Source organism: Tupaia chinensis, unplaced genomic scaffold, assembly GCF_000334495.1.
Source record: "Tupaia chinensis unplaced genomic scaffold, TupChi_1.0 Scaffold000578_2, whole genome shotgun sequence".
NCBI lineage: Eukaryota > Metazoa > Chordata > Mammalia > Scandentia > Tupaiidae > Tupaia > Tupaia belangeri.
In genome coordinates, this window is record NW_006160094.1 from 3,442,043 (window position 1) to 3,464,891 (window position 22,849).

At 47.7% G+C, this 22,849-nt stretch overlaps 1 protein-coding gene across 19 annotated transcripts in view; it reads right to left on the reverse strand.

Moving 5' to 3' along the window:
* Positions 1-2,959: 2,959 nt before the first annotated feature.
* PARD3 (par-3 family cell polarity regulator) overlaps positions 2,960-22,849 on the reverse strand; it is a 611,947-nt gene continuing 592,057 nt past the window's right edge. For all 19 annotated transcript variants that reach the window (XM_006158308.2, XM_006158309.2, XM_014591497.1 and 16 more), the window contains 2 exons: positions 12,556-12,683; positions 2,960-4,921 (listed from right to left, as the gene is read on the reverse strand). In XM_006158308.2, the coding sequence (XP_006158370.1) occupies positions 4,528-4,921; positions 12,556-12,683 (522 nt within the window). In that variant the 3' untranslated portion in view covers positions 2,960-4,527. The remainder of the gene's footprint in view (positions 4,922-12,555; positions 12,684-22,849) is intronic.

The window sequence follows — 22,849 nt, forward strand, 5'->3', positions numbered from 1 at the left end:
ACAGAGAGAGACAGAGAGACAGAAAGCAAGAAATCACCCCCCAGGGGGGATGGTCACGCCGCAATCCCTTCTCCTCCATTCTCCTCTCGGGATCTTGGGCACGCACGCACATGCGCCCGGTGTGAGTTTTAAGCCACCAGGTCCGGGACACAAACCGCGGTTGACTACATGGGAGTCCAGCGATATAGCCATTATGCTAACTGCTGGTTCCCCCATAGTGGACTCTTTTAAAAGTGAAATTCGGGAGCCAGCAGGTGGCACAGTGGTTAAGGCTCTGAACTCCTACATGGGAGTTGTGGTTCAAGTCCTGGACCTGGTGGCTTGAAAATCACACTGGGTGCATGTGCGTGTGTGCCCTAAATCCCAATAAAAGAGATTGTGGGGCGGCCATCCCCCGCCAGGGGCTGATTTCTCACTGTCCCTCTCATAATCGCGTCTTTCCTATGAATGCACGTGCCCTATGGCTAAAAAAGAAAAGAAAAGCAATTCCCTCTGTAAGGTTTAAACCAAAGAAATTAGATTTATGGGTAAAGAAACCCACAGATTTGTATTTTGCTGAGTGGGATATGGAAGCTGAGGGAGGAGGAGCGGGCGAGGGCTGACTGGAGGGAGGATTTAGGAGGGGAGAAGCCACCCAATGGAGAAGTGAGCTCTTCTGCGTGGCACACAATGACGGTCTCCCTCATGCTCTGAAGAATGATCACTTTATTTCTTTTTTTAAAGAAAAACTTGGTTCAGAATTACAACCCTCATTCCCCCAACATTAAAAAAAAGTCAATGGAATTCAACCTGCTTTTGTGATCTAATCACCACTCAGAGCCGAAGGTTTCCATCAAAGCGGTCCGTCACTCTCACTTTCTGACCTGCGAACGCGCTTATTAGCTGCTTATTAGATGATACCCTGCCTCCGAAGTGAGGCGAGATTATCTCCTTACCTGCCATGTCATCAGAGTAGTCTTTGTTCCAGAAAGGAAGAGGAAAAAGGGGGGTGTTAAGTAGACATTTACATTTCTGGCACACCGTGCTAGTCGGAGGCCGTCTGTGAGGGCGTGCACTCCGAGGTGGTTGGCGGAGCCGTACTGCCTGGCTCTCCCACGAGCAAACAAAGCACCGTGTGCACGCACACGCAAGCACGCGTACTTCTCATGGCAACGACTCGGAGGGAGTGCAGTCCTGAGGATGACCGCTGTACTGGGGATCCCAAGAGCCGTGATGAGGACAGAGAAGCCCCATGCCCCCGCTCTCAGGTCTGGCCTCCTCATTTTCAGGCACATCGTGAAGCACGCTGTTGATGAAGCGGTCAATCCATTTGCTTATTTTCCACCCCTTCCAAAAGGGTGTAGAATAAAACTCGGTGCATCAGAAAGTGCATTTTGTTTACTCTCTGATCTGACTTGGCAGACATCCGGGTCCCGAAGTTCCTCCGTGATGGTGGGACAGCCCTGCGCCTGGGTGTTTTACCTGTAGGCTGCCTTTGTTCTGGACAACCTCAGAGGAGAGGCTGAGTGGTGGCTCTTAAATTACATATAATCCAGATGGGCTATATAACGCTGATTTTATAATACTTTACACTTTTAACCTAAGTATTTCTAAGACCACCCATAGACCTAATGGACGAAGGGGGCAGGAATGTCGGGGCGGGGGGGGCGTCCTTTCCCGGGCAGAGACAGGTTGCTGCACTTCCTGTCCACATGAGTGTGGGCTCCGGTCCCCAGCCGCCCCTTTCACGGCACGGGGGCCTGTCTGGCAGGCTGCTGGGGAGAACCCCGTGGGAGCCCAGTGGGGTCTTCCAGGAGCCACCTGGCTCTGCCTCGGAACACGCTCTTCTGGGAGATTCCCTCCAGTCCTGGGAAGGGCTCTGCATCCCGAGGTCATTTAGATGGGACTGTGTCATGGAGCAGATGTCACCTCTATCCAACCAATATCCATTGCTACTTGTCTGCCCAGTGTGGCTCACATTGTCAGCTCGAATCTGCAAACCCCCGTGTGATTTGGGTGCCCACATCCAATCTTACCTCTCGCACTCTGCTTCTCCCTGTCAGCCGGGGTAAGTAACCTGTGTGTTTTGGCATTTGCAATGGGCCTCCTGGTCAGTGAGAAAATGAACCAACCTGTCCACCTTCCTTGTTCCACTTTTCCACACCTGGCATGCACAGAAGGACCAAAGAAGCGGGTTTCCTTGTCTGTTGATCTCAAGGTGAGATGGGTCAGTGACAGGATGAGGCTGCTAGACCAGCAGCTGACATGAGGCCCTCCACACAGAGGCAGTTCTCTGGGTCCTTGCAGGGCTCGCCGTCTGGGCAGCGCCACAAGGATTCAGTCAAAACCCTCTGCTTGGGACCAGCAGATGGCATAATGGTTCTGTCGCCGGACTCCCATGTAGTCGACTGTGCTTCGAGTCCTGGACCCACTGGCTTAAAACTCATACCTGGTGTGTGTGTGTGCATGCCCAAAATACTGATTGTGGCATGGCCATCCCCCCTGGGGGGTTATATCTCCCCTTCTGTCTCTCTCTCTGTCTTTCTAGCCAGTGCACATGCCTTACAGCAAAAATCTCTCTTAAAAAAAAAAAAAAATCCCTTGGCTTGCCGAAATGATCCAAAGGAAGTGAATGTACAACAGAAAGGCTACTGAGAGTTCTGTACAATTTTCTCTCATTTAGTCCCAGGGTTCTGGCGCGTTGGATTCAGAACAGCCCAGGCGGGAAGCCTGGGACCTTCCAGTGACTCAGTGAGAAGGCCCTATCTCCTCTCTTTCTCACCTTTCTCTCCTCAGGTCTTCAAATAGGCAATCAATCACCCATTTCCGTGTCTGCACGCAGACAGATGTGAGGACTCTCAGTTTTCTCTAAATATATTTATATATAAAATCACATCTTTTAATTTACTTAAAAACAAACAAACGAAAAACCCAACCTAGCTAGGAGAGGTTCCGCAGAAATACTACAAAACCACCAAGACCCAGAAGAAATATGCCTTTTATTAGAAGTCTCCTATGTACAGGGAAAGTTGTCTCTCAGCTCAGTGACGGCTGAGAGGACCACTGTCGTCGAGGTCACCACGCGTACACTGGCGACACCATCGGAACATCGCCACACTTCACTGACAAAGACCCAGCACACAGATGCAAAAGACACACAGGTGCGTGTGTGGACACTTCACATATTTTCTAAAAACAAGTCGACACAAAAATACAATGTGCCAGTAAAAAAAAACCAAAAATAGGCATATCAATACATGTCTTTTCTTTTCTTTTTTGTTAATACACAGTATGCTGAGCTTTCGTCTCCAGCTCCTTTCACATAGGGATTCACAGGCACTTTAACAACTCAGCCATGGTCTACACACGGGCTGTCAGACCGACAGATGCTAACGGACCTGCCGAGGTCCTCGCGACCCACCCAGGAGCCATCGTTTCGTTCCTACTGGGGTGGGACGCCCCGACGTTCTCCGTGTGCTGTGATGGCTTTTCCCTCCATTGTCTGGCATGTTTCATGGCGGAAGTATTTAGCAATGTGGCGGCACCAGGCAGATACAGATGTGGGTGCTCTAGATGGAGCTCATCCTCAACCCACGTGAGAAACGCAGCACATCAGCCTTCCCAACCCAAAACACCTGTATGATACAGCTTTGTCCCACTCTGTGCCCTCCCGGCCAACCTTTCAAAACAAAAACTAATTAAAATAATTCCTGGGCGGTACAGAGGCACCAGCTCCTCCTGGGAGGATTCTTTTCTTAGCTCCCAGCTCCCACCTCCTGCAGGCAGGCGGGCAGGCCCGGTCCTCCCCTGGGGGTCACTCCCCTCTCCCATGTTCCCTGCACAGAGCTGCAGTGACTCACACGTGTTCGCGACACGACCGAACAAGTGTCTCCATACGCACAGACCGGGATGTCACTTGCTCGGTGATGCTGAGCTATAAGGCAGTTACGAAGGGCCCCCAGGGTAACCAAGCTGTTGCAATATGGCTTAGATTCTTCAGTAGGGCGGCGGGCTTTCCTGGCATGAGGGGCTGACAAAGAAAAGGGGAAGCCACGCTGACTAGAAAGCTCTACAAAAGACAGTGCTGTGAAGTACCATGGCACCCCAAGTTCTGGCACACGACACCCACTTTTATCCACCAGACACCGAGAGGTTGCCTCAGAGCTAAGAGAGCTTAGAGGGGAAGGAGGGATCGGCATCTCCCTGACTTGGAGGGATTCTGTCACCGCGATTCACACAAGGCTAAACAGCAGGACCTGCCCTGGCGCGTGTCAGCCAGACTCCCGGCACCCCACGGAGAGGCAGTGTGAAGGCCTCCAACAGGTGATTGTCAGGCCATGGGAAACCCTTCCGTGAAACAGACACTTGAAACATGGCGGCAAAGACATTAAGGCCTTCCATTGCTTTGCCCCTGCTGCTTAAAGGCACTGATACCAACGACAGAAACATCCCATAGTACCATCGAGGTTTTCAAAGACTCCCCCAATGCAAGTCTTCGTCGGAAAATGTCCTTTATTGCGTGACCTGAAGCCTCTGTCCTTCTGACGCTCAGGAATAAAAGGGTCGCCCTTTCTCGGGAGTCTGCAGTCTGCTCAGCCTCGCCACCTGAGACGGGGAGGGCGGCACATCCTGCCGGAAAGGCCCCTTGGGGGGCGTGTAACTGGGGTCCTGGACTTTCTTGTAGGCGTCGTAGCTGCTGGGTCCCTCGGCAGGAGGCTGCTTCTTCATCTGCTGCTCCTTCCGCCTCTGTTCCTGGCGGAGGAGCTCCTGGGTCTCCAGCAGAACCCTGGCGTTGAAGCCGTGCCCCCCCAGATAGCCGTTCCTGGAGCCCTGGTAGCTGGAGTACCGGGGGCTCTCCTTCGCGCTCTGGAAGCCTTCCCCGGGGGCGTAGTTCTGCTCCCACGAGTCCTGGGAGACAGAGCTGGCGTTTTTCCGGCTTTGCCTAGAAAGCAAAGCCCAAAGATTAGTGTGAGGGTTGTGAAAAGGCAGGAGGGAGAGAAGGAGAGAGGCAAAGAGGGACGGGATGGGATGGAATAAGCGCCTTAATGTTTCAACAAATACTGTGTTCTCATCTGGGTACTGCGATGGGGCTAGATGGAAAAGTGACCGCGCTCAGCCACTGCTCAGCAAGCCCCGTCTTAGACGAGTCAGCCGTGAACCAGAGACAGAGGTGAATGCGGCCGCTATTGGACACAGGCTCCTCCTCCTGCATGCGGATAGCTCTGTCTGCTCCGCTTGGGGTACCGATCTCTCCTGCAGTTCAGATGCGCTGACAAGGAGGGGAGAGCTCGGGAGCTGGCAGCTCCGACTGGAGCAGAAATTGCTCGCTGTCGAAGGTGACAATTCAATTCTAAACTAGCAACACAAATATTTTACACAGCTGCCACCATCACGCCAGAAAGGCAAGCTAATACGCAGTACATGTAAGGGATACAAGGTGAGTTTGGTTATGAAAAATTTAAGTCCAGACTCCTTTATGATTAAAAATGCAACAGGCGGGCCCTGGAAGCCCCAGCTTTCGAGCTGCATATGTCAGCAACAGCCGCGGTTCGGAACACACACTGCGGCCTCGAGGAGCCTGGGAGTCCAGGGCAGGCAGTATCTGTTCTGCACACGTTACCCTTACCGAAGGCCAGCGCGACCCCCCCTCACTCACCTGTCATCCCAGGATAGGGAAATAAATCTACCCTAAAGATACTTCAATTTCTGGTCCCTTCTGCAATAAAGTTGCTCATAATTTTCAGGAAACATTATTGTTTGGCAACATCGTTAATTGACTATCAAGTCTCTAGAAGAGTTTATGAATTTACAGTGAGACTGGCTGTGATAAAGTAAAACGATTTCGTGCCAGAAAGGAAGACATGTCCTACTTTTGGCTTTCAAAATGGGAGTGGGGTGGGGCAGCTGAGTAATAACAGGAAATGTATTGCTCCATTTGTCAATAAGAAGACCATCCGGGGCCGTCTGGACTGCTCAGCCTTTCACATCAGCGCACACAACGTGGCTCAATGTTTCCAAAGACTCCTATGCGGGGCCAGCCGGTGGCGTAGTGGTTAAGATATTGGATTCCTGCCTGGCTGACCATGGTTTGAGTCTCGGACTAGGAGGTTTGAAAATTGCAACAAATAAATAGATAAATAAATGTTTCAGGGGGTGGGAGGAGGAAGAAAAGACTCCCATGGAAAAATAAGTCCTGTGTAGTGAGTGGGGTTTAGCACAGGAATGGAGCGATTTGCACGTTTCCGAGCACTCCAAAGCACCAGCGATACGGTTCAGGATGAAATCTGCCTGTTTTCCATACGGCCTAGAAAGTGGCTAGGGATGTTTCCAACAAGGACAATGAACTTCATGTCCAAAGTGCCCTCAGAGTTTGACGATGATCCATGGGGCAGTCAATAGTGTATCTATCTGGTTCTGCTTTAATGGGAGTCAGACATTTGTACAATCAGCCCGGGTGAGAATCCTTGGATTTGATGGAATAGTTTATTTGCCTAAAGCACTGATTATCTTCACTTAAAAAGTCATAAATTAATCTGCCCAGAGACATGAATGATGGAAAGTGTCAGCGTGAAACCAGGGATTTGACATTAATCATGAAACTTTAATTAAAACAACGAACTTGCTACTGATACCACAGCAACAAAAGTGGGATTCCTTTATGAGTTAGTTATCAATTTAAAGATGATCAGAAATAGGCTGCAGAAATTTCACCTCTTTTTTATCCCTGGCTGACTGAGACCCACCAATACCCTCCCTCCTCAACTCCATGAGGCCTGAGGCTTCACTCCATGGCAGTTTTACATCCTAAGTTGAATTGTGCATCATCTCAGGAAGATAGTCTTTCTATATTTAAACACATTGAGAATCCACTAAAGGTTTGTTAGGGATGGAATCTGTAACAATGTATCTAAACTTTTCTTCAAATTAATCAGAATAGAGAGCAGGAAGCACACTGCCCCAGAATGAGATAGATGAGGGACATGTACACACATACACACACACATACACACACATCCTCAGTAGTACCAACTCGCTCGGGATCAAGGAGAGGGTGGGAAATAAGATGACCAAGGAGATCAAGAGAAGGAATGAGACAATAAGACTTCACTACCCTGCAAAACAAGCCACCAGGCACCAGGTGCAGTGGGAGAGTGGCTTAGGAGCCAGCAGATATGGGTTCAAGTCCTGAGTCTGCCACTTGCCAGTTCTGTGACCCTGCAAACTCCATGCTCACTGGGCCTAAGCTCTCTCATCTGAGAAACAGATGTAATATCTTACCCTGTAAGATTGGGGAAGACACAAATGACATGCCACACGTCTAGTGCTAGAAAAGTGACCGGCACATGTAAATAGTTGACTAAGAGGTGTTGGAGGAGTCATTTGAAGACAAAGTCACTTTCTTCCAGGATTAGGCTCTAAGTCATAAAGGGTATCTTTCTGACCAAAACAGAAATATAAACAAAAACATAGCCTTCCCTTGGTCAGAGGGATTGAGTGGAGACCCCAGAGCACAAATGGGTACCAAAGAAAACCAAAGAGACTTCGTCACCAGAGGGTGGCTCCAAGGTGTAGCCGTGGAGATTAGAAGGAAGCCAGGTTCTCTCTATTGACCCCTCGACTCTTCAGAGGCCAGTAATAATGACGACCATAAAACACCAATCCTTTTTCACTGGGTTTCTCTATAACCAACAGATAAGGTTTGGTTAGTCCTGCAACAAGCCCCTCGGAGGTTTCTGGGGCTACTCAAAGCATGCACCCTGGTATGGCAATAGTTATCTCCTAAAGAACACAACTGCTCAGGCCAGCAGGGGGCATGGTGGGTAAGGCACTGGACTTCCACATGGTGGACTGCAGTACAAGTCCCCGACCCAGCAGCTTGAAAATCACGCTTGGCTGCATGTGCGTGCATGCCCAAGATGCCAGGAGGAGAGTGAAGGAGACAGGATTGCAGCATGGTCATCCCCCCACCCCCCAGGGAGTGATTTCTCACTCTCCCTCTCACTGTCTCTCTGTCTCTCTGATGAGCGGACATATTGTATGACAAAAACCTAATAATATACAAAAATTATAACTACCTCTAGCATGCCTAAGGCCACCATCATGTGGAGGACCTAACCCGAAGACCCAGCGCCATGGGAAGCTGTTCCACCCAAAGGAACAAAGCCCGGGCTGAAAAGTGGATGAGCAGATTGGAGACATGACGAACGGGCCCGGGGGAGACCGTGTGAGGTGCAGAGACACAGCTGGGGTGAGGCGCCAACGCAAGTCAGGCAACAGCAGACGTGAAGCCGAGAGAGGAGAAAGACGAGAGGAAAAGGGGAGGCAGTAGGAAAAGAAAAGAAAGAGAGATGTGATCAAGGACCGAAAATAAGGCCAGCAGGGATTGGGACTGAACGCACCTCTCCTCCGTCTGAGCGCTGCCTCTGGGATACTAGGACAAGGAACTGATTTAGGAGTGGAGAATGAAAACATCCTGGCCTAATTGAGAATGGAGTGTGGGGCCGCTCAGGTCTCCTTTCCTCCCAACCTCGAGTTACCACTGGCTAGTGCTTCTCACTGAGGTTTCAAACATGAGTTGAATTCTGCTGTCGATTTCCTTAATTACGGCTCACGTTCACAGACCGCTCTGGTTCACACAGGGCTCCCTAATTCAAACCATCTTCCCCCAAGCAATTGATACAAAGTCTGGACCATTTGTTTTATTTTATGCTCCGCTTCAGAACTGAACTTGCTGTGTGTGTGAAACCTTTCTGGTTTCAAATGCCATACCCACTTGTTTAGACAAAACTCTGCTAATTGTCAACATCCGGAAGCAGAGGTCAAGTGTCTCTGAAGCATATCGCGTGTCAGAAACTCAGGCCTATCTGACTCAGGCTCCCGTCTGATGTCCTTACTTCCTTCAGACGGCTGCACTGCCTACTGCTGTGTGGCATGGTTTTGCAGGGACACCAGCTGAGTGGGGTTCACGTTCCTAACCCTCCTTGCAAAGGTACACTCACACTGAGAAGTCATTGTCTTTTTTTTTTTTTCTATAGGACACGTGTTCACCAGAGAGAGACAAAGAGTCCAGAGAGAGTCAGAGAGTAAGAGAGGAAAAATGAGAAATCACCCCCTGGGGGGATGACCATGTCGTAGTTCCTTCTCCTCCATTCTCCTCCTGGGATTTTGGGCACACATGCACATGTGCCCAGCGTGACTCTCACGCCACTGGGTCTGGGACTCCAAGACTGCACACATGCACATGTGCCCAGCGTGACTCTCATGCCACTGGGTCTGGGACTCCAACATTGTGGTCGGCCATGTGGGATCCAGCCACCTTAACTGCCACACCACCCGCTGGCCCAGGAAATTATTTTCTATAGAAGAGAAGAACACAATGTAGAAGCCTATTCATTCTTCTTGCCTAAACTAACATAGCTCTTTAATTTGGAGATCTATGCTATTTTAAACTAACATAGCTCTTTAATTTGGGGATCTGGGCTATTTCCAAATCTAAATGGAATGAAATGACTAAAATAGGGAGCTACACTAGCCCAGAGGAGCAGCTTTGGCAACCTGGAGACACACTGAACAGCGGCCCGGGACCAGCAGGGGCAGCAGCATCCTCGCCTGCACGCAAACATCCTTCCTCCACAGGAGCTTGGGAAGGCAGGGGGGGGCTGACCTCGGAGGACGGGGAAGAAAAGGAGGGGGCAGTAGGGGTGGGGGATGCTAGACTAAGAGGCTCCATTTGGAATGAATGAGCTACTTTGGAGTTTGGGGAAATTCTGCGGGAATACCTGCATCTACCTTTCTCCTCTTCCCGAGGACTGGCCCTCAGAGTCTCTCTCCCTCCTCCAACACCTCCCAGCCCTCCCCACCCCACGGTCTCTCCTACCCCGCTCTGCTTGCCCTTTGCATTTTCCAAGTCACTCCCACGTGACACCCAGTTGGTTCTCCATCATAGCCTGGAGTCTCTCAAACACAGCTGAAATGTATGAAGCTCATTTGTCAATAAAAGCAAGGACGTGGCCCCCTACACCGACACCACCATTCATGCAACCCATGCATGTGAGGGCCCTCGGGTGTGTCGGCTCAGCCCATTATCATGCTCACCTTTCTGCTGGAATGCACCCGAACAGGGCTGGGAGAAGGCGTTTCACATGTTTGCATGTCCTTCTACTGTTCAGTGCTTGTGTCAGGGAATCGCGTCATGGGACAGCCCTCTCCCAGGTACTCAGGGCATTGGGCACTTTCCACATCAACCCTCGGGCGCCATGGGCCTTATGACATAATGGCTTAGGGCATGGCAGGCACGGGCTGGAATTCTGGCCAAGTTTCTCACCAGCTGCGTGACCTTGGGGGCAGCTACTTCATTTCTCTGAGCTGTTTTCTTGTAAGGCAAGACATCTCCCAGGTGCTGCCAGACCTGCCCTGCAATGACTGCTGCCCAGAGTGGGCTAAACGCTTGTCTGTGGGCAATTCAGCGACTTTAAAGAGAAAACGCTGAGGTCTCAAAGGAGTCATGAGGTAACGGGTTGAGGAAGAACCGAGGCTAAGCTGCTATGCTAGATAGCGCTGCATGGCCGCAGTGCTCCATCAGATGCACGCCTCACGTGCGATGCCCTGCGTGGCTGCGACAGTGCACGTTTCACACACAGAAGGACTTGTCTGTACTAGAAATTGAGTCCGGGCACGTTAACATTAGCCAGTCTAATACGGGGGGTGGGGTCTTTGAAGAGTTCCTGGAAAATGCATATTATGCAAAAATGATGCATGTCTTTTGGCACCAAAATAAGCTTGTACCTTAAGTCCATTTTTCTGTGAAATTCTTGAAATCCCCTCACATAAATGGGTAAGCATTTGCTACGTCTCCAAAATCGTTCTGCTCCAATCCAGAACAGTCTATGTCAATGTGCCAAACAGATCTTTTTCCACTCTAATGGTTTTTGCTGCCTGATTTTAAAATAAGACAACAAATTCCTTTAAGAATTGTGACTTGGGACCAGCCATTACCAGTTGCCATAATGACTACGTTGCTGGACTCCCATGTAGTCGACTGCGGTTCGATTCCCGGACCTGGTGGCTTAAACTCACACTGGGCGCGTGTGTGTGCGTGCCCAAGATCCTGAGAGGAGAAGGGATTGTGGCATGGCCAAGCCCCCAGGAGTTGACTTCTCACTTTCTGCCTCTCTTTCTCTCTTTCAAGTGCATGTGCCCTATAGCAAAAACTTCTCCAGAAAAAAAAAAAAAAGAAAAAAAAAGAGAATTGTGACTCTAAGAGCACTTTGTCTGTGGCTGTTTGAAAACCTAGATATTTTTAAAAACTTTCGTTCTTTACCATGCCCAGAATACTTTCATGGAAAAATGGCTGATCTCAGTTAGGGCGCAGTCTCCGAGCACTCTCTGTCCTGGGGTGGAGGTGATGCACTATGGGAGCCGGCAGGACTGAGGGGCTCAGGGTCGCAGTGAGCACAGCTGCACAGCAGGAGAGCAGGGGTCGGCCAGCCCACCCTGCACGAGCGTGGTCACCCCACACGTCACCCCGTCCTTTCAGAGCGCTAGAGTTCTAGGTGCCTTGTTGGAGTATGTCTCCTTAGAGCCATTGTAAGGGGATTACTAGGGGGAGAACTTGATCGATTATGGTGTTGAAAGGTGGGGTCTTTGGGAGAGATTCAGATTAAGGCCACTAGGGCACAGCCCCGGGGACAGAGGTCTGGTGGGTTTGTAAGGAGAGGGAGTGAGACCAGAACAGGGAGACTCACGGACAGCCGCTCTGCCCTCCTGCTATGACCAGACTCTGCGAGACCCCAACAGACACTGCCCTGGACCTCGGACCTCCGCACTGAGAGCTGGGTATATCACCCGGTTTGAGGCATTTTCTGTTATTAGCAACAAAACGGACTAGAACACTTGAGTAAAAGCTACTCTGTCCACACTCTGAAGCTGAACAAAGCAAGTTTTATGTTCCCATTTTCTCAGATGAGAAAATGGTGTTATCTGCAGCCACGTAGGAAGTAGTGGAGGGCCAGCAGGTGGCACAGTGGTTGAGGAGCTGGACTCTGACATGGCTGACCATGGTTTAAGTCCCGGACCCCCAAGTTTGAAACTCATGCGGGGTGTGTGTACGTGCATGCCCAAATTCCTGAGAGGAGAATGGAGAGAGGGACTACAGTGTGGCCATCTCCCCTGGGATCTCACTTGACCTCTCTCCATCTCTCTCTGTCAAATCTCACAAGCACACACCCTATAGCAAAAATCTCTCCCACCCCAGCAAAAAAAGAAAAGAAAAAAGGCAGAGCAGAACCATTACGAGAGCCGCTCTGACGCCTAAACCCAGTTCTCTCGTGTCACTCCACTCTGGGCTGGGGAGCATAGGTGAACACACCAGCCGCTTCTGAAGTACTGGCTTTCTGGTGCCCTTGCCCTGCAGGAGGGGCCCCAGGCTAAGCAATGGTCACCGTTGGTCTGCAGATCTGTGAGGACCCAGCTCAAGCTGGAGAAGCCCAGGCAGGGAGGGAAGGCCATGTCCTATAGGGCCGGCTGCCCTGGGTGCGCCCCACGCACGCCCACGCACGCCCATACACAACCACGTACCGGGGCAGCGAGCTGTACTGGCGCTGGGCCTGCTGGAAGCTCTCGCGCTCCTCTTGCCGCTGCCGCTGCATCTGCACCTCCACCGACACCGAGTGGCGGCCGCTCTGCGCTGGCGCTCTGGAGTTGGGCTGCGGGGAAACCATGGTCGTTAGCAAGGGAGGAACACAGCACAGCACTATGGGCTCCATCTCAGTGCTTACAGAGTGCCTTAGAAACAGCTTGCAAATCCTGTGGTTTCTCAAGTTTCTTTGACAAAAAAGGCATAAAGTCTTTTTGAGCCCCTAATACTCAATTGTCTGAGGGTGTGTTTTGGCTTGGGTGTGTTTTGGCTTTGGCAGGTAGTTTAAACTGAAGGGATCAACCTTTCCAGTGGTTTTTTTTTTTCCTTGTTTATTTTATTTTATTTATTTATTTTTTTAAGTTTTGCTATAGGGTGCATGCACTTGCCAGAGAGAGAGACAGAGAGAAACAGAGGGGGGGAGTGAGAAATCATTCACCCTGTGGGAGGATGGCCCTGATGCAGTCCCTTCTCCTTCATTCTCCTCTCAGGATTTTGGGCACACATGCACATGTGCCTGGCGTGATTTTCAAGCTGGGTCCAGGACTCAGACCATACAGCTGTCCATGTGGGGTTCGGCCTCCTTAGCCTCCATGCCACCTGCTGGGCCTCCCGTGTTGCCAGTGCAGTCTGGGAAATGTGGACGTCAGATGCCAATTGTCAGCCCTCCTGTGTACAGCCCATAGGAGGAGAGGAAGGCTGCTCAGAGGATGGGAAGAGGTGAACACTAAACAAAGTGAAAATATAAACTGCTCCAGTAACTCTCAAAAGTGGGGAAGTCCCGGGTGTGCACTTGGAAGTTGGCCATCTGGTGACGTCTGGGGTAAGCTACCTATGTTAGTCTAGCAGGAGGATAAGATGTGGCTGATTCTCCTTTTACCACAAGGACAGACTTTGTGATGAGGTTAGCACACAGGAGGCACTGTTAGCCCAACAGGGAATGGAAGTGCATATCAAAGGAATAAGCCGGGGCCAGTCCTGCGGCCTAGTGGTTAAGAGAGCTGGGTCCCTCACCGCTGACTGTGGTTCGAGTCCCAGCCCCAGTGGCTTGAAAAACATGCTGGGCCCATGTGCATGAGTGCTCCAAATAAAGATTTGACCTGAAGAGGACTGTGGTGTGGCTATCTTCATTGGACGGTACTTCCTCCCTGCCTCCATCTGTCTCTGGTGGGCACACATGCCTCCCAGGAATTTTAAAAAAGAAAGAAAAAGAAAGCAGTATGAATCTTAAAGCTAATAGCTATTTGAACTCATTAGGCAACAAACACATTTTACCTTATTGATTAGGAAATGCCATTTCTCTAGGATCCTGAGAGCCCATGGAGAACTCCCCAGCCCCCAGCTTTGTACTGTGGTCAGCGTGTCATCTGCTGGCCGCGCCTCTCATCAAACTCAGATCCCGGATCAGGCACACTGCGCTGCACCCCGGTTGCCGCAGATGCTTTGACATCTCGCTGACAGCTGTCAGCTCACCTTTTACATCTGATCTTTCCAAGTGAAAGTCACCCTGCTCAAGACACTCAGGCCTCTAACCTCGCCTCGGTCTCCTCTCTGAGCTTCACAACATTGTGCAAGCCATGTTCTGAGGAAAGGCTGTTACTGACTTTCTTGTAGAGTGGAAAGCCAGTGTCAGACCTTGACTCAATAATAATTTTCAAAAGTAGTAAGAGTCAGGACCAGCAGTTAGCGTAATGGCTATGTCGCTGAATTCCCATGTAGTCGACCACGGTTCACATCCCAGACCCGGTGGCTTAAAACTCACGCCAGGCGTGTGTGTGTGCGTGCGTGCCCAAGATCCCGAGAGGAGAATGGAGGAGAAGGGATTGCGGCATGGCCATCTCCCCTGGGGGGGGATTTCTCGCTTTCTATCTCTCTGCCTCTTTCTGTCTAGCTGGTGAGTGCACGCGCCCTATGGCAAAAACCTCTCCCCTCCCCCACCAAAATAGTAAGAGTCTAGCATCCATTTGGGTTGTAAGGTAATGCAATGGCCTTGTTCCCTAAGAGTGGCTCTCTGGCTGGTTGGTGTCTGCACAGAAACCAAGGGTCACCTTTGTTCTCCTTCTGCCAGGCCAGCACGATCCTACGTGTTGGTGAGCAGTAATGAGGCAATCTACAGGACAAAAATTCCCAAGCATATGGGCATAGTCAGCGAGCATATTAAAAATATCCCGATACAAAAATAATGTGTGCAGAGATTAGGCTTTACAGCACCCCAGTCCCCACTAGTGGGTGTTTATCACCACACTCATTGCAACAAATGTGCGCTCAGAGACTCGCTCTACAACGCCGCTCACATAACACATCAGCGATACCTTCAGCAAGAAAAACACGCGCCCAGTGAGTTCTGCTTATGCAAACAAAGCGTCAGCCAACTGCTTATCAAACGCATTGAAGGAGACAGACATGTGCTTTCATGACACTGGACAGGTTGGCCAACAGGAAAACGGAACTGTCTTAGTGATCGTGGTAAGCCTTGGGAAGCTCAAGAAAAGCCACCGACAGAGAAAAAGCAAATCGAGAAACTACTACATGATTCTCTTATGCCCCCTAAAAGCCCATGTTTCCTTCCTGCTCACACCGTGCAAGCAGGGTGCATGGCACGTGTGTCACGCAGTCTTGAGAGTGCTGGTATCCCGAGGCGGGAGTCGGTAGCCAGCTCTCTAAGTGCATGCTGTTCTGTGACATTCCTTGCGGAAATGGGAAAAGAAAATGCAAGGGCTTGTAGAAATTTCAGGTGTATTTTTAAGGTGATTCTCTCAGAGGCTTGAAAATGTTATTCTGACAGAGAAAAGAGAGATTGAACGGCTTTTGTCTGTGCGATTGTGTGTTTTCTGACACCTTCACCTCCAGCTTTACCAGCTGCACGCATCACTCGGCTCTTAATGAACTCGTGTAATGGCAGGATCAACATAGAGGGCCTGAAAACTTAAAATGCATGAACAAATCTGGTCCCAGCAAATGACTGGCATATTCTACACTGTCCTGCTCATCATGAGGAGATGTAAACATAGGCTCACACAAATATTTCATTCCACTTCTCTTCTCAGAGTATGCAGAAGGGCAGGTGATTAAAGAGACGCTCCTTTGTCGCTAAGGTGAAATTTGAATGAGGCACATACTTCAAGGGAGACTGCACACACGACCAACCCATAGCCACAGCTAAGGAAGTCCATCCCATGGGGCCAGCAGACGGCATGGTGGGTACGGTACTGGACTCTCACACGGCCAACTGCAGTTTGAGTCCCAGACCTAGTGACTTGAAGTTCACACTGGGCAAGCCCAAAGTCCCAAGAAGACAAGGGATTGCAGTGTGACCATCCTCCTATGGGGAGTGATTTCTCCCTCTCTCTGTCTCTCTCTCTCCAGTGAGTATATGCACCCTATGAAAAGAATCTAAAATTTTTTTTTTTTAAAAGTTCATCCTAGAATGAAGATCTCATACAAATGTAAATTGTGGGAAGAGTATTACAACAGGCAAACCCCATTTTAAACACCGTGGTTTCAGATCCCATGTCAGAAACAGAATAAGGTATCTGAGTTCAAAATCACAAAGACAAAGAAGGAAATAATTTCTAACCTCCTGGAAAAGTGCATGTTTTGAAAGACCTCATCACTAACAACCACAACAATGAAGTCGCATCTGTACAGGGAAATACAGGTGGAGGCACAATTGTAATAATTCCGGAGAATCACCAGGTGACAAGGTGAGGCCCTGTTTTAACGGTGCAAATTACAAATAGCCCTGGCCTTGTTTCTGATGAAATTGGTTACAAGCGATGACCTTTGAAATGAGAAAGCAGAGAAGGCTGCCAAGGCCGTAACAACAACAGAGCTTGTGAGACAGAAATAAATACGTGATCATCTACCACACAGCACACTGGAGAAGCAGGATACATGCATCTCTTCATGGCTTACATTTAAAACCGCAAATGAAAAACACACATGCTGCCTTTGTAAATGAGCTGGAAAGTACTTGTCTTTATGAGGTTTATAAAGAGATACTATTTAAAGCTTCAGGGAGCGACACAATTTTGGTGTTACTTAGCAGTATAAAACATAATATAAGCTATTAACTAAACAATTCTCTCAACTAAATAAAATCATAAAATAAAAATAAAAGTACCCCAGCAGGAAGATTGAAACATAAGAGTTAACAGATACCTAATAGCACAAGGTATCTGAGTGCCAAAGATATATCTTAAAGAACAAAAATCATATAAAAAGTACGAAGGTTCTGTACTGATGGGAGCCGGGTGATATTGGAAGACATTAATCACTTAATGTTAAACTATGTTGCCACTTGTGAAATAAAATTGTACCATTTTATTAACATTTACATAAAATGTCATGTAGATAAGAAAATAGTTGTGTAAGCATGTGGATGTGTTTGTGCATGTTCTCACATAATATTCTTATAAATGTTTATTTAGGGCAGGTTTTGTACTTAGATTATGCATAATACGTCTCCATACTTTTAAACAGGTCCAAGGGCAAACTTAAGGGGTCTTCAAAAAGTCCATGTAAAGTGCCTATTAGAAAAAAGTAGGTATGAATTCCAAAAATATTTTGTATCAAATGAATGTGTATGAACTTCCATGAACTTTTAAAAGTCTCCTCTTAATAGAAAACCAAAAATGAAATGCAAAAAGTCTGTGTACTTGAGCCGAAAACCTTTGATGAAGATGAGAACGATGACAACGACAATAACGAAAAGACAAATGCCATCCCTTTGAGATGAGAACCCTTATTTAGCAATTCAAATGTGCTGTAACCCTAATATGAATTCCATTTCCGACAAATCGGCAATTTAAAGAGTTGGTCGAGGGTAGAAATCATGTGTACGCCATCGAATCATGGAAGGAATGTAAACTGTCCATTCTGTTTGGAAGTGGCTGTTGCTCAGTAATTATTTCCTCTAGACTTACAACTTTCAATGAAAACAAAGTTGACTTCTTTTTTTTTTTTTGGAGAGGTTTTCGCTATAGGGCGCGTGCGCTCGCCAGACAGACAGAGAGAGACAGAGAGAGTGATCATCTACCACACAGCACACTGGAGAAGCAGGATACATGCATCTCTTCATGGCTTACATTTAAAACCGCAAATGAAAAACACACATGCTGCCTTTGTAAATGAGCTGGAAAGTACTTGTCTTTATGAGGTTTATAAAGAGATACTATTTAAAGCTTCAGGGAGCGACACAATTTTGGTGTTACTTAGCAGTATAAAACATAATATAAGCTATTAACTAAACAATTCTCTCAACTAAATAAAATCATAAAATAAAAATAAAAGTACCCCAGCAGGAAGATTGAAACATAAGAGTTAACAGATACCTAATAGCACAAGGTATCTGAGTGCCAAAGATATATCTTAAAGAACAAAAATCATATAAAAAGTACGAAGGTTCTGTACTGATGGGAGCCGGGTGATATTGGAAGACATTAATCACTTAATGTTAAACTATGTTGCCACTTGTGAAATAAAATTGTACCATTTTATTAACATTTACATAAAATGTCATGTAGATAAGAAAATAGTTGTGTAAGCATGTGGATGTGTTTGTGCATGTTCTCACATAATATTCTTATAAATGTTTATTTAGGGCAGGTTTTGTACTTAGATTATGCATAATACGTCTCCATACTTTTAAACAGGTCCAAGGGCAAACTTAAGGAGTCTTCAAAAAGTCCATGTAAAGTGCCTATTATGAAAAAAGTAGGTATGAATTCCAAAAATATTTTGTATCAAATGAATGTGTATGAACTTCCATGAACTTTTAAAAGTCTCCTCTTAATAGAAAACCAAAAATGAAATGCAAAAAGTCTGTGTACTTGAGCCGAAAACCTTTGATGAAGATGAGAACGATGACAACGACAATAACGAAAAGACAAATGCCATCCCTTTGAGATGAGAACCCTTATTTAGCAATTCAAATGTGCTGTAACCCTAATATGAATTCCATTTCCGACAAATCGGCAATTTAAAGAGTTGGTCGAGGGTAGAAATCATGTGTACGCCATCGAATCATGGAAGGAATGTAAACTGTCCATTCTGTTTGGAAGTGGCTGTTGCTCAGTAATTATTTCCTCTAGACTTACAACTTTCAATGAAAACAAAGTTGACTTCTTTTTTTTTTTTTTTGGAGAGGTTTTCGCTATAGGGCGCGTGCGCTCGCCAGACAGACAGAGAGAGACAGAGAGACAGAAAGCGAGAAATCACCCCCCCAGAGGGGATGGTCACGCCACAATCCCTTCTCCATTCTCCTCTTGGGATCTTGGGCACGCACGCACATGCGCCCGGCGTGAGTTTTAAGCCACCGGGTCCGGGACGCGAACCGCAGTCAACTACGTGGGAGTCCAGCAACATAGCCATTATGCTAACTGCTGGTTCCCCAAAGTTGACTTTTCTATCTATTCTGTCTTCTCGGTCCTCTGCCCCCACCCTATCACATAATACATCACTACCGACTGAAGGCGTAGGTTCTGAATGTTGAAAAGCTTAATGACTGCTAAGGACATAATGGCTGGAGCATCTGTAGAACATACCTGTTCCCCGTGGAATGTTTTGGTAAATACGTTTTGGTCTAAACACAACAGCCGTCCTCACCTCATCTTTCCCACCAGAGCTCGGGTCTACCGTTTTTCTATCTCAAATGACACAGGCCAGCCCTAAAGCCCACATGGCTGACTGTGTTGAAATCCCAGTCCTGGCGGCTTAAAAATACATAAGGCCCATGTGTGCACATGGTCCAAATCCAGGTGGGACTGAGAAAAGGAGGGGGACAGATTGTGGCATGACTTATTTTAAGTAATGAGTAGACTGAAAATAAAAGGGTCATTCTACAAACGAGCTAGGCCCTCGAGTATCACATGCTAATGGCAACCCAGGGCAAAGGCAGCCTTGTGAGTCCCCACCATGGAGGCCTCTGTGGGTATTGTGGCCTGTGGGTCACCAGGCTTTGGCTGGGGGTTGTCATAGGACTAAAAGAAATAGGTCTATTTTCCAGCAGTGCAGTCTCTGCCCATGCATAAAGAACACTCTTCTGCAGGGGGAAGAAAAAGGCAAAGGCTCTTTCTAGGTCTGTTTCTCAGAGAAGTTATCTCCACCCAATTCTCGCGTGACACTACAAGGCTGTCATAAGGGGGCACTTTTTGAGTCAAGGCGTGGAGACCGCTATGAGAAAACGCAGCGGATACCTTTTACGTCTTAAAACGAAAAGTACCATTTCCTTGAGTTCCCCGGGCACTGAGATGGGAAACCAGGGGTGGTTGGTGGCCGTGCGCTGTGAGCTGCTTGCCGATTGAAGCAGGCAAAACCCTAAAGGATAAGAAAAGCTATTAAAAGTCCACAGTGGGGAAACAGAGAAAGGGGTAGATTTTTTAAAAATGTGTTTAAAGACAGGCAGCTAGGAAGAAGGAGAGCTTGGGGGAGAAGAGGATACTCACATTGCAGAGTATCAATTTCCTACCTGAAGCACTACACTACTTTCAGTCCCTACCGACCTGGGATGGAAAGGATTTAGCAATATAGCTATTAAAGGGTCCATTATCCCATCTATCAATCCTCTCGGCTAGCAAGTCTCCTCGTGGGCAACACTCAGGTATCTGCAGAGTTTTAACAGCGTACTGTACTTAAGTCTGCAGTCTGCAATTTAGTTCTTTTAACAGCAACCTAAGTCCTGTCCATACCTGAGCTCTGTGATAATAACCGTGACCTCCGCTATTGTTCCATTATCTGGAGAAAGATTTAAAGCAACTTGCTGCTTTATTTATGGTGCACCTGGCACTCTGTGGGGACCAAGTTGCTTTTTCTTCTTCTTCTCTTGCACAACTTGGGAGAGAATTCACTTCAATTATGGAGCTAAGGAAATTTTCTGGGGCTCTGCGCATCTAAAGACCTTTTGTGCCACAAAGCAGCTCCTTCAGGCCCAAACGTTATTTTGAATAAAGGCCCAGGAACAGGTGCATTCCATACTGCTAGGGTTTATGGAGAACGTGTTCAAGATAGATGAACTGGAAAGGACGACTTGGATGGGTTTTCTGTCGCATCCCCTCTGTATGTGAAGTAATCGGCACGGGTGTTTCTGGGTCGGACACGTCTGGCCGCACTCTGTGTGTGGGCGTTTCTAACAAGCATGACGAGTCCAGCTAAGTGAGGTTGAGATTGAACACGCAGCTTGAGGATGAGTGTGTGGTTCCTTAACACTAAAATGATTTCAGAACATTCGAATGAGTGAGATCCTGGTCTTTCTTTCCAATGCCACCGTGACCTCTCAAGGTCAGAATACATGCAGGGAGAGAAAACAGATTCCAAGACACGCAAAGCTTACGCTGTAACACAGATAACAAAACGCCTAGACCAAGCGACACTGAACAACTGAGCTGCCCCGGCTAAGTTAAGGAAGAGGACTGGGAAGAAAACAAACACACCAAGGAGAAGTATGGGCCCTTCAAGCTCATTTGCGTGATTAGCGGAGTGGGGGGTACACAGCAAGATCCCGACTGTTTGAAAGGGATAAATAAATAAAATAAAAAGGAAAGGAAAGGTCAACTTCTGACCCACAATTTAGGAAATTATTTCACTCCTCAAGTAATCATCCTGTCATCCAAATAATCCCCTGCTCATTCACTAAAGGAAGGAAAACACAAGCCGAGTGGCCCATCTCAAGTTGCCATGGTGTTTTGATGTATAATAACTTGGTATATGACCTTAAATAACTGAGTTTCCCAATGTACAGGATTTCTTTTTTCTTTTCTTTTCCTTTTTCCTTTTTTTTTTTTTTTTAATGTTTTCGTCGTAGGGTACATGTACTTGCCAGAGACAGAGAGAGAGACAAAGCAGGAAATCACCTCCCAGTGGGGTGGACACACCACACCATTCTCCTCTCCAGATTTTGGACAGACACACATACACACACACACACACACACACACACACACACACAAACAGAGCATGACTTTCAAGCTGCCAGCTCCAGGACTCAAACCACAGTTGGCCAAGTACGAATCCAGCATCTTAACTACCATGCCACCTGTTGGCCCCTGTACAGGATTTTCTTAAATACTCCCCGTGACGTGACTGCTCATGTTCAGTACGTGACATAGAGAATATATGCCATCCTATTCAGTGTTTCCATTCAAAATAACTGACAAACTAGCTAAATAAATACTCAAATCTCTAGAAACCAAAATAGAGTTCAAATCATTTTCATTTCTCCCAAGGAAAAACACTTAGAGGGGGCCAGGTGGGGGCACAGCGGTAACACAACCTGGACCCAGGTGGGAAGGTCCCAGGTTTGCCTCCCGGGGACTGCCTGTGTGTGCTATGATCTGAGCCAGCTGAGGGGGCAGTCGTGGAGTGAAGGCAGGACAGGCCTAGCTATCCACCCTTCTCTAAATAAACCAACTATAAAAGCTGTAGTATTCATACCACACAATCAAAGAAACAACCAAAGTACGTAAATAAATCAACCCACGTGGAACGAATAGTAAAAATGCTCAGTTAGCCTCACACTTGGCGATCTTCTGTGTGGCTACAATGTCGCCAACCAGAAATAAATGTATTCATCTTAATTCCCAAAGACAGGTTTGTCTGTCTTTTGAAGTTCTAGTTTTAAAATATGAAGAGACTTTTAAACTTAGTAAGACAATGGAATTACAGTATGCATTTATTTGGGTGTAAAAAATGTTGAAATTCATACTTGGATCTTTTTTTATAATATGCATTTCCCATTAGCTTTTTTCAAGACCCACCCCCATGGTAGATTCTAACTTCAAAGAAGGGTTCTTTCAAGCCTTTTCTGACCCCCTAAACTGATTTGGGGCTCGCCCCTCTGTTTCTCTGTACTGTCAGACAATATGCACAGTCTACACGGTGCCCCTGGGCTCTGGCAGCCCAGGCTGGGGTTCCAAGGACACTCCCTTTTTCTCATCTTCTTTCGCTGGCACCAGACACAATGACTGGGACGTTATTAACACTCAGTGAGAAGGATAGATAAGGAATATTAAATAATGTATGAACGAAGAGGCGCCAACCGGTGGTGTGGTGGTTAAGGCAGCAGGATCCCACATGGCCACCTTTGCAGTTCGAGTCCTGGACCCAGCAGCTTGAGAAACATGCTGTGTGCACATGCGTGGATGCCCAAAATCTCAAGAAGAGAATAGAGAAAGAATTGAGGTGTGGCCATGTTCCCTGGAGGGTGTTCTCTCTCTCCCTCACACACACACACACACACAC